At 49.0% G+C, this 18,818-nt stretch overlaps 1 protein-coding gene across 4 annotated transcripts; it reads left to right on the forward strand.

Moving 5' to 3' along the window:
* Window positions 1–9,466: 9,466 nt before the first annotated feature.
* LOC111838540 (TBC1 domain family member 10A-like) lies at window positions 9,467–16,960 on the forward strand. Of its 4 annotated transcripts, XM_023801610.2 has the most exons (10): window positions 9,467–10,096; window positions 10,320–10,460; window positions 12,100–12,199; window positions 12,422–12,529; window positions 12,663–12,769; window positions 12,842–12,956; window positions 13,664–13,729; window positions 14,267–14,456; window positions 14,786–14,940; window positions 15,403–16,960. In XM_023801610.2, the coding sequence occupies exons 3-10, from the start codon at window positions 12,155–12,157 to the stop codon at window positions 15,721–15,723; spliced, it is 1,107 nt and encodes a 368-aa protein (XP_023657378.1). In that variant the 5' UTR covers window positions 9,467–10,096; window positions 10,320–10,460; window positions 12,100–12,154; the 3' UTR covers window positions 15,724–16,960. The 4 variants fall into 4 exon arrangements, with proteins under 4 accessions (XP_023657378.1, XP_023657377.1, XP_023657379.1 ...); XM_023801609.2 differs by lacking the exon at window positions 10,320–10,460 and having other exon boundaries at window positions 9,468–10,096; XM_023801611.2 differs by lacking the exons at window positions 9,467–10,096; window positions 10,320–10,460 and adding an exon at window positions 10,509–10,680.
* Window positions 16,961–18,818: the final 1,858 nt, after the last annotated feature.

Consider the following 18,818-nt stretch of genomic DNA (forward strand, 5'->3'; position numbering starts at 1 on the left):
GTTGCGCACGCTTCTGCTGTGTTGGCCACGCCCCAATTCAGAATCAGAATCAGAATCATTTTTATTAGCCAAGTATGTTTCCATACAAGGAATTTGCCTTGGTGGTGCTTTTAGAAGACATTGCAAAAAACATACAACAATTATCAAAGGTATGTACAGAAGAGTAGAAAACACTAGATTGGCAATTGGGTAATGTGATAATCATATGGTAATTAATTTTAACAGTAGCAGTAATGATGATAAACATGTAATTATGTATGTGTATGTATGTACATAGTAATAATTGTAGTATAAATATAAAACTATATTAATATAAACTATATATATGATATACCAAATTAAAGGGCTCTTAAATAGTGCAATTATTAAGTAGCAGCCAAGTCAACTCAGTATACAGAGTTAGCAGTATCTGTACATAATGTGCAAGAGTGCAGAATATAATCGTAGAGGAAGTTTGTCAGTAGTTCATCACCAGTAATTCTGGTCGATATTACACTGCAGGTGACGGTTAATTGAACGTCCATTCAGAGAATGGTTGGTTAATGAGAGACACCGCCTTGGCGTGTCTTGTGGTCCTGGTTCTGATTGCCCTGAGTCTTCTCCTGGAGGGTAAGGCTTGAAAGATGTGGTGAGCAGGGTGAGATGGGTCCTCAATGATTTTATATGCTCGTTTCCTGGTTCTGGTGATGTACAGTGTCTGGAGGGTAGACAGGTTACAGCCAATGATTCGCTCTGCTGAGTGGATGATGCGTTGCAGTCTGGCCTTGTCTCGTTCAGTGACTGATCCAAACCAGACTGTGATGGAGGAGGTGAGGATGGACTCAATGATTGCAGCGTAATACTGGACCATCGTAGACTGAGAGAGATGGTGCATTTTTAACTGCCTCTGAAAGTAAATCCTCTGCTGGGCTCTCTTTGTGATGGAGGTGATGTTGAGCTGCCATTTCAGGTCGTGGGAAATTGTAGGCCCTAGGAATTTAAAAGATTCTACAGTGCTGACAGTTGAGCCTTGTATGGTTATGGGTGGGACACTAGGTGGGGGATTTCGCCTGAAGTCCACCACCATCTCAACAGTTTTTTGGGCATTAAGTTCCAGGTTATTTGAACAACACCATGTTGTCAACTGCTTGATCTCCTCTCTGTATGCTGACTCGTCGCTGTTCTGAATCAGTCCGATCAGGGTTATGTCAGCTGCAAACTTAATGAGTTTTACAGTGGGGTCCCCTCATGTGCAGTTGTTTGTGTACAGAGAAGAGCAAAGGAGAAAGCATGCAGCCCTGTGGTGCTCCGGTGCTGATGGTTCGTGGTTCTGAGGTGTGTTTGCCCATCCTCACACGTTGTGTTCTGTTTGTGAGGAAGCTGTAGATCCACATGCATAGTGGTTCAGGGGGGGGGGAGCTGGGGAGAGTGTGGGCGAGGTGTGAAGGAACCCAGGTGTGAAGAAGGCCATTAAAAAGGTGAGGGCTGTGAAGGTGAGGGCTGTGAAGGTGAGGCCTGTGAAGGTATGGGCTGTGAAGGTGAGGGCTGTGAAGGTGAGGCCTGTGAAGGTGAGGGCTGTGAAGGTATGGGCTGTGAAGGTGAGGGCTGTGAAGGTGAGGGCTGTGAAGGTGAGGGCTGTGAAGGTGAGGGCTGTGAAGGTATGGGCTGTGAAGGTGAGGGCTGTGAAGGTGAGGGCTGTGAAGGTATGGGCTGTGAAGGTGAGGGCTGTGAAGGTGAGGGCTGTGAAGGTGAGGGCTGTGAAGGTGAGGGCTGTATGATGCTTGAATGTGGCTTTTCAAACCTGCAGTAGGATTAATTTAATGTACTGGACAGTTGATGGTCGTCTAATAGCTGGGTGGCATTTTTCTTTTTGTAGTTGGTTAATGTCTGCATTCCTGTCCATACTGTAGATGGCTTGTTTGTTGAAAACTGGTTTTCCAGCTTTTTAGCAAAATCCACCTTGGCAGCTTTGATTGCCTTTTCCAGTTTGCGCTTAGCAGTTTTGAACTGGTTTTTGTCGCCACTCCTGTAAGGCTTCATCTTTTGTTTTAAGAAGCTGCCTGAGTTCAGCTGTAAACCATGGTTTGTCATTGTTATACCTGACAATGGACTTTTTGGTAATGCGAGTATGCATTCCCAAAAGAAACGTCCTTTCCAAATGTGTCGGAAAGGGGTCATTATATTCGAAGCTCCACAGCACGGTGCACAGTAGCGACACCTGCCGGTCAAAGAGGAGCAGCAAATGACTTGAAGGGCGCTGCGGTTGCGAGCGCTTGGCAGCCTGTTTGCTCCAATTTAAAGAGAGAAAGATGGTGGGGGTGGCGAAGAGAATTTCCCCACGAGGACCAATAAAGCATCAATTATTATTTGACTGCATTAAATCAGTGGGCTCATGTCTTATCTGTGAAATCATTTGCTGTGTTATGAATAAAGACCATTAGAAACACTAAACATGTTTCCTAGGTATATAATTTTATATCAATAAATAGTACGGGAAACCGGGGTGAATGTAACATGGGTTAATTGTAACAAAGTCTATTTCTCAAATCAGATACGAGCTACAAATCACATATTTCACTCTGCACATGCTCAGTTTAGCCTTTATTTCATATGTGAAGAAGGAGCACCATGTAACAAACACACTCAGACTTGTAAGGAAAAAAAGGAATTTGAGGTAAGAACAGCATATAACAGTGCTACAGCTACGGGCTTTGGGCATCTCTGTGGTATTAAATAGAAACAGAATCCTCAGGAATAACTCTGCAGTCTAATAATCTTGAATGACTTTATGGGAAAGTGGGAATAGAGCAGAAACATTCTGAGTAGGCTGTGATGCATCATTTTAAAAACGAAACAACAGCGATAAATAATCCAAACGCAAAGGCCTAAAGTTTTGAATGTGATTGGTGAAATGGATCACTGACTCCACCTACTGGCCAATTTCTTTCACAATCTTCAAAAGTAGGGAATAGTGTGTACCAGTATATTTGGATTAACTATGACAAATTTCTATGAGTGAAACCACAGTAAAATGAAAGCCAAATAAAAATATTGACTCAGATGAAGGGAAAATTGGCAATTATTTGAGGGTTTTAAGAGACATAAGAATATTTCAGCCGAATTAGCCAAGGTGGACTTTAGATTTATATGCACAGAGGCTGTAGCGCCCCCTATTGACTGATTGACACCAAAGATGGAGGATCTCTCTGTAGTCCACTACTACTGTATAGGGTCAAATTTGGTGAGGATCGGCTGAAGCATGCCTGAGATATAGCTGCCTGGGTTGGGTGGCCTGTGGCCGTACTGTAAATGAAGTTCAAGCTTTTTTCATTAATCATTTATAAGGGCCATGTGCAGACTCGCATGCTGCCAGAACTGGCTAGGTGGGGTGGACAATGTAGGATTAATAGAAATATGTCTTACTGAATTAATAAAAAAACACTAGGATATACAATGTCATTGAACAGTAAATTTCAAACTTTAAAACCCCAAGGATGTGGCTTCCCTTTGATACACCATCTAATCTGTCTAATCTTCCCTTGTAGGAAACCCGGTTCAGATTTAATTCCCCACCGCAAATTTAATCCGCCCGCCATCTAAGTTTTGCTTAGGGTCCCGAAAAGGCTTGGACCCGCACCGGGATATCAACTTTGGTATTATTTGGTATCGCCCGTCTATAATACTCACCTAACATCCCACATATTCTTTCCTGCTCCTTTGCGGCCGACGCCAAGACGTATCGACCATAAGGACGCGTTACGTAAGACGTTGCGCACGCTTCTGCTGTGTTGGCCACGCCCCAATTCTGCCGAATGTACTCTTTTACTGACTGATGCCAAATTGCACACGTGGAAAAAGTTGTTTTAATTCGTCATATCATGTACTAGTAATTGTATCATTCCATAATTTTTTTACCATTACTATATATCTCATCACATACCAGATCTGGCATCTATTTATAAAACACTGTACAGTAAGTTTTGTTTGTTTGTCATTTTGTTCATAAACAGTTCTTTCAGAAAGCCCCTATCATTGCTAAGAGATTCAATAAATCCTATATATTTACTTATATGGGTTTCTAGGAGAAGATCTCATAGTCATTATTTTATGTGTTATGTTTGTGCAAGTGATTCTTTCCGGAACGTTAGGGTGTTTGTGAAAGAGGACAGGATGTAGGAGAGTGACAAGGGCACCCTGAGGTCAGGTCATTTTTCCAAAGTGCAGATTCCACTTTTCTTCTCCGACATCTTGCCCAGCATCACTGAAATTGTGATTTTAATGACGAAAGTGTCATCAATACCGCCCTGGATTTCCAGTCCCCTTGAGGCCTGCTTCAGATGGTACCTACAGCCATACAGAAAGGTGCACACATGGTGGGCAGTTACACAATGACTAAAGACACAGGAGGATCAGGCAGGATTCACACATGGGCACACATGGGCAATTAAGAACACACTAAGTATTTACAGTAACACACAAGGGCTATTTACAAAAAGCTCAGAGCCGGGAGATGCTATGGACCAGGAAGTGCTTGTACCAGAGCTTGTCGCAGTGCTGCTGCAGGACCACTGGCTCAGGTTAACCTGCGTTCCACCACATCAGACTCTGCACCCTTAAAATCAATTTGGGTTAAACTTTGGATTAAATGCAGATTGACCTAAAGAAATGTAAATTTCCAATTTTTTAAAAATATTTCTTTGCCTAAATTCATATCTTTCGCTTATCTGACATTTAATTTGTAAGGGAGACATCACACCACGCATGTGCATAAAAATAACTAAAAGGGAATGTCGAAAAGAGCGAATACAGTAGCCCCCCGTATCCACGGGTGATACCCCCCAAGACCGGATAATGAAAGCCATCTGTGGACCAGTGGCGTAGGCAGAAATTGTATTTTGGGCGGGCCATTGAAAAAGTGAGTGGGCCTATATTTTTTCCTAGAAAAAATATTACTTAAATAATAATTAAACCTTAGCGAGTAGAAAAAATAATAGACAAACTGCAAAAACACACCTTTATTTTGCAATATTCGCCAAAGGCAATAACAAAACACCGTCTAACCATCATGTTCAACAGTGCTCAATAAAGGCTGGACAAACCACCAGCATAGACAATAACCTGTCTATTTTATTCAGGTTAGTCAGCAGTGCAGAGCAGACAGTTCACCCGAAAATAACACGTCACATTAGTAACACGTACTTCTAGCAAACCCTCACAGGGGTTGGACAGGATCCGTTCCAGAAAGAAGAGACAAGCTCAGGAGATACAGGAGATACAAACCATTGTCTTTGATTACAGCCTACACACAATCCTTCTATAGAGCAGACTTCATTAATGGTACTGTCACTGCTTCCCCTAAGTGAATCTGGCTTGTGTCTTGTAAGTTCAGCTCCTCCACGCTGGAGCCCCCATGGGGAGGGGGGGTAGACATGCTGGTGCCAGATGCTGCATGTTAATGGTTAGATGAGGTTAATGGTTAAACAGAAGAGCCTCTTCCAGCGAAGTGGCTGGAGGTGTATACTCAGTGCCGCACCAGAGCGCCACCACAACAGCAACCAAGATGGTGGAGCAGCGGGTCTGCAGTTTTGGGGCCCCCAAGGACCAATGCAGTGACTAGGGGCAGAGCTACGGGGGCTGTGGTGATGGGGAGGGGCACCAACATCTGCGGGCCAGAAAAAGCTGCAGAGCACTTGGCTGTTGGCACTGTTGTGAACCAAAGTCGTGGTGAGTGTGTGCCATGGATGGATTTAGGATGACCACCTAATCCATGTCAGGAGGGACCCTACGAGCTAATGAGGGTTTGCATGCTATCAATTCAATTATAAGGACCCTGATTTCACTTGCAAAGCACAAAGCAGAGTTCTTGCTATGTGCTGATTGGTCAGTCTCCTATAATCATGCATTTGTCACTAATGTTAAGGTGAAACAGCTATTTAAAAAAGTTATTGAATGGGGGTGGGGGACTGACAACGGTAAAAGTTACCATAGGTGGTGGTGGGGGTATTTGACGCCCCATTTTAGGTAGGTAGGTAGAAAACTTTATTAATCCCTCAGGAAGGTTCCTCCGGGAAATTCAGTTTCTAGTAGCACCATAGCACTGTACATTATACAAACAACATACAGTTACACATACACATACATTACAGTTACAGATGAAGGTATAGGGAGAAGTAATAAATAGTGATGGGATGATGGTACAAATAAGTAATTATTGCACGGGTTAATCTACAGTCAGTTAAATGTCCTTCAGTCTCCCCTCCTGCTCCCCCCCCCCCCCCCCCAATGACGAGTTGAACAGTTTGATGGCGAGCAGGACAAAGGAATTCCTAAGTCTGTCAGTTCTGGATGTGAGGAGTAGCATCCTGTCACTGAGCGTACTCCTGTGGTTGTTAATGACAGTGTCAGTTCTGGATGTGAGGAGTAGCATGCTGTCACTGAGCGTACTCCTCTGGTTGTTAATCACAGTGTCAGTTCTGGATGTGAGGAGTAGCATGCTGTCACTGAGCGTACTCCTCTGGTTGTTAATCACCGTGTCAGTTCTGGATGTGAGGAGTAGCATGCTGTCACTGAGCGTACTCCTCTGGTTGTTAATGACCGTGTCAGTTCTGGATGTGAGGAGTAGCATGCTGTCACTGAGCGTACTCCTCTGGTTGTTAATCACAGTGTCAGTTCTGGATGTGAGGAGTAGCATGCTGTCACTGAGCGTACTCCTCTGGTTGTTAATGACCGTGTCAGTTCTGGATGTGAGGAGTAGCATGCTGTCACTGAGCGTACTCCTCTGGTTGTTAATCACAGTGTCAGTTCTGGATGTGAGGAGTAGCATGCTGTCACTGAGCGTACTCCTCTGGTTGTTAATGACCATGTCAGTTCTGGATGTGAGGAGTAGCATGCTGTCACTGAGCGTACTCCTCTGGTTGTTAATCACAGTGTCAGTTCTGGATGAGAGGAGTAGCATGCTGTCACTGAGCGTACTCCTCTGGTTGTTAATGACCGTGTCAGTTCTGGATGTGAGGAGTAGCATGCTGTCACTGAGCGTACTCCTCTGGTTGTTAATCACAGTGTCAGTTCTGGATGTGAGGAATAGCATGCTGTCACTGAGCGTACTCCTCTGGTTGTTAATGACCGTGTCAGTTCTGGATGTGAGGAGTAGCATGCTGTCACTGAGCGTACTCCTCTGGTTGTTAATGACCGTGTCAGTTCTGGATGTGAGGAGTAGCATGCTGTCACTGAGCGTACTCCTCTGGTTGTTAATGACCGTGTCAGTTCTGGATGTGAGGAGTAGCATACTGTCACTGAGCGTACTCCTCTGGTTGTTAATGACCGTGTCAGTTCTGGATGTGAGGAGTAGCATGCTGTCACTGAGCGTACTCCTCTGGTTGTTAATGACCGTGTCAGTTCTGGATGTGAGGAGTAGCATGCTGTCACTGAGCGTACTCCTCTGGTTGTTAATCACAGTGTCAGTTCTGGATGTGAGGAGTAGCATGCTGTCACTGAGCGTACTCCTCTGGTTGTTAATGACCGTGTCAGTTCTGGATGTGAGGAGTAGCATGCTGTCACTGAGCGTACTCCTCTGGTTGTTAATCACAGTGTCAGTTCTGGATGTGAGGAGTAGCATGCTGTCACTGAGCGTACTCCTCTGGTTGTTAATGACCGTGTCAGTTCTGGATGTGAGGAGTAGCATGCTGTCACTGAGCGTACTCCTCTGGTTGTTAATGACCGTGTCAGTTCTGGATGTGAGGAGTAGCATGCTGTCACTGAGCGTACTCCTCTGGTTGTTAATGACCGTGTCAGTTCTGGATGTGAGGAGTAGCATGCTGTCACTGAGCGTACTCCTCTGGTTGTTAATGACCGTGTCAGTTCTGGATGTGAGGAGTAGCATGCTGTCACTGAGCGTACTCCTCTGGTTGTTAATGACCGTGTCAGTTCTGGATGTGAGGAGTAGCATGCTGTCACTGAGCGTACTCCTCTGGTTGTTAATGACAGTGTGCAGAGGCTGCCTGACATTCCATAATGGCCAGCAGTTCATTCAGAGTCCTTTCCTCTGCCACTGTGGCCAAGGTGTCCAGCTTCATGCCGACAACAGAGACAGCAGATTTTAGCAGAGCCCCCTGGGCATTAAAGTGCCCCTGGTTGTCATGGCGATTGCCATTTGGGGAGCTGTGTAGTGCCTAGTGCAATAGAGGTAAGCAGGTGCATTGGTCTCCCTTCCCATCATCATGTGCGGCCGAATGTCTGTAATAATGGCTGGGAGAGTTCTACAGGTACGAGAGGCCCGGCCTGTGACTGAATGAGTGTTAGAGTCAGTGAGATCCTCATTTTCTTTTTGAAGACATTTAAAAAGCACCTCCCTCTCTGTCCACCTGAAACGCCTCAGTATTATATCATTTCCTGTAAATTATCCAGTGTTAAGGCTGAAAACCAACGCCGTACATGACCTTATCATGAAAGAGCCAGGCGTACGAGTCTGATAAGCTTCCCTCTGTTACAAATGGACTGGCTACGCAGACAGGGGCGGATTAAGGTGTACAGAGGCCCCTAGGCTACAGTAGTCTGTGGGCCCCCCAACCCCGCCCCCTCCGCGCCAATGGGGGCCCCCTTGCAGGCTGGCACACGTGGGGCCCCTAGGCTTAAGCCATATCTAGCCTGTGCGTTAATCCGCCCCTGTACGCAGATGCACGCAGTGCACTGAAGGAATGACATTCACTTTGTTGTTCACATTTTGAAATATCATTTTAGCTGAAATTTGGCTGTGCACCCAATGACAATTTACTTGTTTCCACTGTTTTAATACATTATTATTTTTGTGGTATGGTGTTTGCTATTCATGCTGTAATGAACAGTGGAAAGTTAAAAAGGGGCAGAATACATGTGATATCAACTTTGTACTGTCATAACTTCCCTTCATTATGCTGACTGGAAGCTAAAAACCTTAACCAACGCTGCTGTATAGCTTTATATAATATGAATCAGACAGAAAGATTTATATATAGGTTCCATTTGAACAGACAGCACATGTTTCTACTTAGAATCAAAGTTACTGTCCTGACTTTGGCCAGATCATGGAATGGTTTTGGATTCTATACTTGCAATGAAACCTGGAGTTGTGTTCTTTCTCTAGATCTTAAATATTAAAAGAACATGGATTTTAAATTTTCATATTTGCTTGCGTGCTTGTTCGACTTGCCATTCTGGTCTGAAACTGAGAAAACTCCTCACCGATAATCTGCTTTTCATTGATTAATTTTCCAATCCACAAAACTACCGAGTCCAGTAATACGTTGGAAATAAACCGAGTCCACTATGAACTATAAAATATGTTTTTTTTAAATAGTCGAGGTCAAGTGTATCATAATGAATAATAAATGTTCACGAATTTCGTGCTCTGTTTAACAAATATACGAGCATTTAAGAATGTTGTGATAGTTTTAATAACTCTCGGGGACGATAAAGGATGTGGGTTCGAACCGCACCCCACGATGCTCTCACAGCCGGCACGTCTACTGCGCATGTTCGGACACGCCTCCCGAGCGCCACCGGAGACTGGCATAGCATTAGCTTTAACGTTACATTGATGTTAATCGTAGCTTCTGGTCGGCGGTTTAGGGGTGGCATGTAGTAACGTCGGGCCGAAAAGAAGCTTAAGTCCGAAATCCGAAGATCGGACGCGGCCCTACCGACGCCTGGGAAGAGTGTTTGAAGTGCGGCCGGAGCCGAGACGAAGCCGCCTGGGGTGTCCCCAACCTCACGGCAGCATCGCCACAGCGTTTAACAGGAATGAACGCTCGGCGGGGTCTCGGCACAAGGACCAGTGTGCGATCGCTGCCGGCAGTCCCGGTGGGCGCGTGTGAGCTGTGACTCGGCCCGGCTCGGGGCTTTTCGGCGCGTCTGACGGGACCGCGCCTCGGTCTGCCTGATGCCGGGGCAGCGAGCTACGCGCTGCTGCCGGGGACTCGCCAAGCCTCCGCCACCCTCCTGATCCCTGTAGCACCCGCCCCACCATGGATCGAGCACCAGGAAACGGACCCCAGCCAGACTCCCAGGGCGCCCCGCAGGCCGGCGACTTCAGCCCAGATAAATACGGTTTCGTAGGCGGGCCGCAGCAGACCTCAAACTATGTGTAAGTATCAGGGGGTGCCGATCTGGCTCTTGTCGCCGGTCCTCCGCGTATCTTCCTGCGGGTCCTTCTGAACAGCTGGGGACCGAGCTCTCAAGAATCTGGCGTGACACTCACGCTTTCGGACTTTTCGTTCCATTATAAAGCATTTGCTACATGAAAAGTGGCCGAAGTTGGCGACCCTGGGTTTAGCGAACACAGCTTACAGACACCTTATTACCCCTAGAAACAAGGCAACGTGAGTGAAACATGGTGCAATCTGCACTGCGCCCACGAACGCCCTGCTCCGATCAGCTGGATCACGCAGCCGGACTTCGCTGGTCCCAGGGCCGGGAGAGGTTCTGGTCCTGTCCGGCTGTGCACAGCCGTGAGTGACTCTCGCTTTTAGGATGGTGCGATGGGATTGATTTGGCACGGCATTGGTTAAGGCTTGCAGTGCTCCTGCTGTAAGAGGCTCTTCTGTTTAACCATTAACCTCATCTAACCATTAACATGCAGCCGTGTGATGGTTATAACCGCCATAACCGGGGTCCGTGCAGTTGATTCCCGCAGCTGTACGGACTTGTTGTTTCTTCACGTGGGTTCAGGTTAGACTCCCTCGTCATATGCCGTGGTTTATCGGAGTATGTGTCCTGGGACAAAGTCTACCTGTAAGAATGTATTCGCATCATGCATTTCCAGCGCTGACGTCGACTGGTTCCTATTGTTGCTCATCTCCTTCGCCTTAATTCCTCCATCTGAGAGGTTAATCACGATAAGTTGTTTTGCCGAGATCTCTGCACATGAGACCGACACATGCCAGTCGGTTTAGGAGGGATGATCAGATTGGTTCTGCTTCTTCAGTCGCGCACTCCTAATTGGTCGGAATCACGTGCGTAATTGCTAATTGGCTGTGCAGTTTGCGGTGCTCTGTTTGTGTACCGGAGCCGTTCGGCCCGCTGGTGATACAGATCAGCATTCTTCTGGGAGCGCTCAAATTCACTGGCATTAAACTTTATCTCATTTCCTGACAGTCAGCTCTGCTTTTGTTGCGGAGAAGTCTGCGTGACTGCATGGCATTGTGGGAGAGGCAAAAAAGCCCGCTGTAGCTCACTGGGGAGTATTTTGCTGTGTTTAACCACTATCCTCTGAGACACCAGTGGCCTGTACTACGAAGCGGGGTTACTGGCTTATCGGGGTAACTTGTCGGATTTAAGGTACCACAGTTTAAATGGACTTAATATTCGTTCACTTACATTTCGCCCAGACTACCTTAAATCCGACAAGTTACCCCGATAGTCCAGTAACCCTGCTTCGTAGTACAGGCCACAGGAGGATATACTGCCTGCCTCTTTCTGTAATCGTGCTATAGTGCCAGGCACCCAGGTGGTTTGGGAAACACGATGGGCGTGGCTTGGTGTATTGGCATGTTTTGTTGTATGGGCTTGGCTTGCTGTGTGTGCCTGTCAGGCTGTTGTGGTGCTCGGCACGTGTGTCCGGTGGGGCTTACTCCCTGCCTGGCTGTATGTGCTGAGTTTGCTGCCTGTTTCCTGGCGCCGCCTTTCCCTCTTCCCATCCTGGTAATCTGCTGATCTGTGGTAATCTGCCGAGAGTGTGTAATCACCCCCCTGCCCATGTGACCCTCTCCCTCTGAAAACCTTTACTGCCGACCTTGGATTAGTGACCCGCGTGCATTTTGACTTGCCTGTGTGTGTGACTTAGACTAATTGTTGGTCTCCCAGACTGCAGCTTCTGGAGCCGTAAGAGATTGTCGGTGTTCCATGCTACTGGAAGCTCTGCTGGCTGGTTTTCTAGCATGATGCTCTCTAAATTCTGGCCCAGACGTTGATGTAATTCTGGTTTCCATTCATCCACACGGTGGCCCCAGGGGTTGCAGTCAGTGACTGGCGCTTCTCTCTGAACTGTATGTGCTGTGGTGAGCTTTTGCACACGTGGAGCCGCTGGGTCTCTGGGCCTCCTGCACCCCCAGCCGCAAGCGGACTCTAATCTGCCTGTTGTCTCCTCAGAACCCAAGACGTCCCCCCAGAGGTGCTGCGTCAGCGTGAGGCCAAGTGGCTGGACATGCTTAATCACTGGGATAAGTGGATGTCCAAGAGGCACCGCAAGGTGAGTCTCAGAGCTGCTCTCCCTTCTGCCAGACCCCCCCCCCCCCCCCGCAGTATGACCCTGCTGCTCTGCCTGTCCCTCCCTCCCTCACCCCTACACCAGTGTGACCCTGACCCAGTCATTGATTGCAGGACATTCCTTCTGAATGTGTGAGTTTGCTCATGTGAGTAGGGAGTGAGTGTGCTGGTGGGTGCTCACTGCAGTGTGCCCCCCCCCCGCCAGGTGAAGGTGCGCTGTCAGAAGGGAATCCCACCCTCACTGCGTGGACGTGCCTGGCTTTACCTGTCTGGGGCCAAAGTGAAGCGTGAGCAGAACTCGGGCAAGTTTCAGGTATGCCTGCCAGCCCTGCACGCCTCGCCATGGTGCATTGGGAGTCCACTGTGATCTTCACTGGAATTCCCTAAAAGGGGTTTATGCATTTAGCAGATGATGTCATCCTCGGTGCTGTGTGTGCTGTCCGCAGGAGCTGGATGCGCTGCCGGGGGACCCGGCGTGGCTGGACGTCATCGAGCGGGACCTGCACAGACAGTTTCCCTTTCATGAGATGTTCATGGCACGTGGCGGTCACGGGTGAGCAGTTGGCACTGTGCCGTGCCCCCTATCTGCATCACCGCTTGCTTTCTCATCCTGCTCCCTGTGTAGCCAGCAGGACCTGAACCGCGTCCTCAAGGCCTACACCCTGTACCGGCCGGACGAGGGCTACTGCCAGGCACAGGCTCCTGTCGCTGCTGTGCTGCTCATGCACATGCCCGCCGAAGTAAGTGCAATGCCCTGTGTGTGCAGAGCTCGGTATGCTGCGGCAAACCGTCACCCTGCTCTACGTGTGTATAAGGCTGTATGCTGCGGCAAACCGTCACCCTGCTCTACGTGTGTATAAGGCTGTATGCTGCGGCAAACCGTCACCCTGCTCTACGTGTGTATAAGGCTGTATGCTGCGGCAAACCGTCACCCTGCTCTACGTGTGTATAAGGCTGTATGCTGCGGCAAACCGTCACCCCGCTCTACGTGTGTATAAGGCTGTATGCTGCGGCAAACCGTCACCCTGCTCTACGTGTGTATAAGGCTGTATGCTGCGGCAAACCGTCACCCCGCTCTACGTGTGTATAAGGCTGTATGCTGCGGCAAACCGTCACCCTGCTCTACGTGTGTATAAGGCTGTATGCTGCGGCAAACCGTCACCCCGCTCTACGTGTGTATAAGGCTGTATGCTGCGGCAAACCGTCACCCCGCTCTACGTGTGTATAAGGCTGTATGCTGCGGCAAACCGTCACCCTGCTCTACGTGTGTGTAATGCTGTATACTGCAGCAAACTCACCCTGCTGTAGGTATACATATCTCAGTATAGTGTGGTAAATATTCACCCTATGGTACGTTCATATAACTCAGAATACTTTGGTATGCTGCAGATGAGTTCTTATTCCCCGTGCCGCACTGTTTAGTACAGATCATCTTTTCATTTGACAGGATGCATTCTGGGGCCTGGTTCAGATCTGTGAGAAGTACCTTCCTGGATACTACAGCGCTGGATTGGTGAGGCTGACCTTTGACCCCATCGTTAGTGCAGTGCTCTGTGGCTTCAGTGTTACCCCCAGTCTGTCTAGCTTCCACTTAAGTCTTCCGAAGGAAAAGGTCTCGTCCACAGACTGGGAGCTTGTGGCTGAAGCACAAAGTCTCTGGGTTTGAATGCTGTGTGTTATGTGGTTGTTTTGTACCTTATTTGTTATGTACCTTATCTACGTCTGTGATCTACGATCTTATTTGTGTCTGTGAGTATTTTCTTTTAAGATGTTGCGTTGCAGTCATGCTGTTGTGAAGTACTTGGCTTTCCCTCGCATTTTATTTGGACACTCATTCGCTTTACTCTGTCTTCCTTCCACCATATTACCGAATTATCGGGAAGATACATTTTTAAACAATGCTTTTTTAAAAAAACTAGTAATCTAGTTTAACTGAGTAATCGTAAGTCCTGGCAGGATTTATCACGGACACTAGCAAGACTGGGAGCGTGGAACACTCCAGGTTCCTTGCGTGTTGAGATGTGTGTGCTGCTCTCCCACCGGCCTGCAGGAGGCGATCCAGTTGGATGGAGAGATCCTGTTCGGGCTGCTTCGCCGCCTCTCCCCTGTAGCTCACCGACACCTGAAGAAACACAAGCTGGAGCCCGTCCTGTACATGACTGAGTGGTTCATGTGCGCCTTCTCGCGTACGCTGCCCTGGGCGTCCGTGCTCCGTATCTGGGACATGTTCTTCTGCGAGGGTGAGGGTGCCGTGGGCGGGCACATGCCACTCACATGCTAATCACACGCTAGCCTGCCACAAATGTAGCTGTCATATGTCCATGTTTTACGAATGTAATTGACAGAACTTATTTTATCTGAAATAGCCTACTTTTCAAAAAAACACATTATATACCAAAATGCTTTGATTTCTTTTTTTTCCAAAATGCATTTATGAAGCCATTCTTTATATTTCATGTCTTTCGGTTGTTTTTAAACTCAATAATAAGCACAGATGATATTTGACCAGAATTTCTCCCATTTGTCTGGAAGCGGAACGGAAACACTGATCTTGGCTTCTTGACCTTAGGGGTGAAGATCATTTTCCGGGTGGCGTTGGTCTTGCTGCGGAGCATGCTGGGAACGCCAGAGAAGCTGAAGGCATGTCCGGGCCAGTATGAAACCATGGAGCTGCTTCGTGCCCTAGACCCACGCTACATGCAGGACTCCTTCCTCGTCCAGCAGGTAGGGTCATGGTGGTGTGTGCTGCTCTCTGGTGGTGAAAGATAAATACTGCGTTTTTGTTTTTGACTATCATACGTGGTCTCCAGGGACAGGATGAAGGTAGTGGAGAAAAAGTGTGTTTGACAAAAGCCTAAATCCAGCAGCTAAAAAGCCGAAGGGCACAAGAAGGAGATCAGATATGTGGAGCTGTTCTGTGGATAGACACATGGGCTTCTGGCAGGGGCTTAAGTTAGGGTTAACTTGCCCAACCTTAAGTTAGGGTTAACTTGCCCAACCTTAAGTTAGGGTTAACTTGCCCGTGCGTCCCGGGGTCGTAAGTTTGGTGATGAACTCTGACTTTTATGTCCCTAACTGCTCTGTTTACTGTTGCTCTCCATTCTTTCTCCTTTATTATTCCGTCTTTGCCACCCTGTCCCTCTATTGTCCCTGTCCCCTGCCGTCCCCCTGCCTTCTGTCTCCCAGGTCCTGGAGCTTCCCGTGTCCGAGCGGGATGTCGAGAAGGAGCATCAGGTCCAGCTGCGCCGCTGGAAGGAGACGCATGGCGAGCTGCACTGCAGGTCCCCCCCCCGGCTGCACGGTGCCCGGGCTATCATGGCGGCCGAGCCTCCAAGCCGGCAGCACCTGCAGCAGCAGCCCACAATCGTCATGGGGGTGCCTCAGCCCGCTTCCAAGCCCCCAGCTCTCCCTGAGGGAGATGGTGAGCCCCATCCCATCCTAAGGAAGACGGGGCTGCGGGGCTCTGACCTGAGCCTGAGCAGCAGCGAGCAGGACACCTACCTGTAGTTGCACCTACTGCCGCCCAGCTGGTGGCATGTGGGATTGCAACTGGGAACCACTGAGGCAGCAGATCTGGGACCGCTACTACATTCCTGCAGAACTGATCCCCCTCCACATGCCATGCTTTAACCTAGAAGAGCTGCCGACATGGGGCACGGTCGGGATCTAAGCCTGTTGGTTCTGGCCACTGGAACTGGGGAGGGAGGGCAGCAGATAACTTTGATATGTGGCTGAATCACCGAGGGTTTTGCTTTAGCAAGTATGACTGCAGGAGGAGCTCTGGACAACGTGTTGTCTGCTTCTTTGCTGTAGCACTAGGGGGAGCCATTTAGCCATATCTGTTTCTGGTGCATTTCTGACAGCTCCAGAACACAAAGTGATCTTCAGTGAGAATCTTTTTGTATTGACTTTTATTATACAGTGCAACACATAAGCTTCCTATCTGCCAGATAATACCTAGCTTTATGGGTAGCCGATGGCAGGTCGCGCTCCCCCACGGCCGACCCCGGGGCCGCGCTCCCCCACGGCCGACCCCGGGGCCGCGCTCCCCCACTGCCGATCCCGGGCTTGTGAAGGGGTTGTGGGGAACGTTCCAATGTAATTGTCCACCTGTTGTCCACTTGTAAGCACGTTATTCTGGCTCCCCGCTCCCTCGCAGCCAGGGAACCTGCACTGAAACATGCCCGAATGGAACGCGCCCGAATGGAATGCGCCCGAAGCCCACGTCCGCATATGCATCCCCCCCTGCTTGCCGTGTCCTAAGCGTAACCCTGGCTTTCGCTCCAGCTAATGCCAACACTGACCTCCACGGTTACTCCACACTAACTTCCGAGGGTGCACACTAACCTTCAGGTCTGCCTAGTGCTCAGAGCGTGCGAGTGGCTCGTTCCCACGGCGTAGCCGGGGCAGGTGGGCTCGGGGGCGTCATGGCCGGCTCTTCGCTGGAGACGGATGTCCTGACCGGAGAGGCGACATAAAAGGGCTCTTTATCCTTGGTCTGGGGCTCATTCACTCGCACGCCGTTTAGTCGTAGAGCTGCCTCCTCTTTCACTCGAGGGTGTGATGAATGGCCGTGCCAGACGCATGCTCGGAGAGAGCGGCATTGCAAAGACCTCGTTTTTCTACTTTTGTAACAATTGCAATAACTTTTTTAACCTGGGGATAAAAACACAATGATGTACTCGATGCTGTTCCTGTGCACAGGAACCTTGTATGTGCTCAAATAAAAACCATTAGCACCATCTGTCTGCCATGTTCTTTTCACTGTGTTCTATCTCAGCATGTTTAGGTGGCTGCACCGTCACAGTTAGGAGGTATGCAACCATGTCGATGCCTGGGTGCCCACTGCGCTCTCCCGATGACGGATGGGAGGCACCTGCCGCTTTCCCACCATAAATGGGCATTTGGGCTTTATTTCCCATGTAGTCCGCTTTGGGTTTGTGTGATCTCGTCCTTCTTGCTCCCTGAATTGCTCGGATGTGCCGACTCGCTCCCCGGCTCGTCCACTGGGCTGCCCTTTGCCATTGTCTTCAGGATCCTTGTCCATTTGCACCTTATTTGCATCTCGAAAGCTGCACCAGAGATTCCCTTGTTTCTGTCGGAGCAGCACCTCCCTGTCCCTTCAGATTAACCGAGCTGCATGTTTACCCAACTTGTTTCATGAACTGGCATGTTCTACCCGAGTACAGATGGGACGTGTCTCCTGTTCCAAGGTCCAACAGTAGCTCCCTTCCAGAGATTTGGATCTGTTCTTGATGGCCGTTGTGCCACCTGCCTCCCTGAGACCTTGGCCTGTTGCCCGGCCAGCTGCGGTGCAGCCCCCCCTCAGCCCCCCTCCCCCCCTTTATGCTGGAGCGTGATTGGGCGGCCGGCGTGGCTTTGGGTAACGGATCCGTGCCTTCGTGCCTTTTAATCTCTGCAGGTGAAGCTTTTTAATGTGCGGCTCGTGTGTCACAGGGCGCTTTGCCGTGTAGTAAGAGAGCTAGCTTCTCTGCATTAGCCACGACCTGCCTGCCCTCAGTCACAGCCACCCTTGGTAAGGTAATTAAATAGCCTGTCGGAATCCTTCTTCTGAAGTCCTTTGGTGCTGCAAGCTGATGTACGCGAAGCAATCAGAGGCTCATAAAATGGTTACTGTTTCCTCAGTTTGAAACATAACCATGCTGTTGTCAGGTTACTTGTGTGGTTTTGCCAAGGATTTTGTACTTCAGATACTTGTTGACCATTTCGGTGAGAAACCTGCCATTATTTTTATTGATAACATTAAACTCATTGTTCTGCATTAAGACTCCAGCTAGGATCCCGGAATTACTGCTTGGCAGGTCTGCTTGCTGCCTTTTAGATGTTCGTCTGGCCTTATGAGCACTGCATTGATGTTACTCTGCGTGCGCATGGTCAGGTTGAGCGCTGTGTGAAGGCTTCTGCTCTGTCAGAGGTGCTGTTTTGTGCATTTTTAGATCTAACTCTACAGATCGGCATTGTTCAGCATCTCCCGGTGCATTATGGGAAACGAACTGAGTTTGAACCTTAAGTGAACTTAAGGCCAGAGACGGATGGAATTCCCCTCGAGTCTGGCTCCTCCCGTGGTTACCTCACTCTCCTTGCCATTGTCACTCTTCCCTGAGGAGCTCACACTTGGGACAGGGCCGCTTGTGTAAGGCGCTATATCAATACATTTGAATGGAATCATCTGCATCTGTCTCCCAGCTTTTCTGCTCCAGAAAGACCAGACTGTGGAGGGGGGGGGGGGCTCTGTTGCCCCCATGCTGAAGTCTCAGGGTGGGCCACTGTTGGACAGAGGGGGCATGGAGTGACTGTCCCTGGCATCATGTAGAGAGACTGTGTCCTGCCCTCTGTTCCGTGGTGCGGCTAGTGGTCAGATTACGTGGTGATATGATGGAGGTGAAATCTGAGCCCAGTGAGTGGGACAGCCTGGGCTTCGTGGTGCTGCAGCAGAGAGCCTCTTACTCTACAGGCTGCGGCATCTGCCCGTCACTCTTATGCACTGCTGGAGGAATCTGATTGGCTGTTCCCCTGACCGTCCATATCCCCCATTCCTGACAGAGAAGAACAGTTTGGTCGGAGGGACTCGTCATGTGAGT

This window comes from Paramormyrops kingsleyae, chromosome 7 (genome assembly GCF_048594095.1).
Source record: "Paramormyrops kingsleyae isolate MSU_618 chromosome 7, PKINGS_0.4, whole genome shotgun sequence".
Classification (NCBI taxonomy): domain Eukaryota; kingdom Metazoa; phylum Chordata; class Actinopteri; order Osteoglossiformes; family Mormyridae; genus Paramormyrops; species Paramormyrops kingsleyae.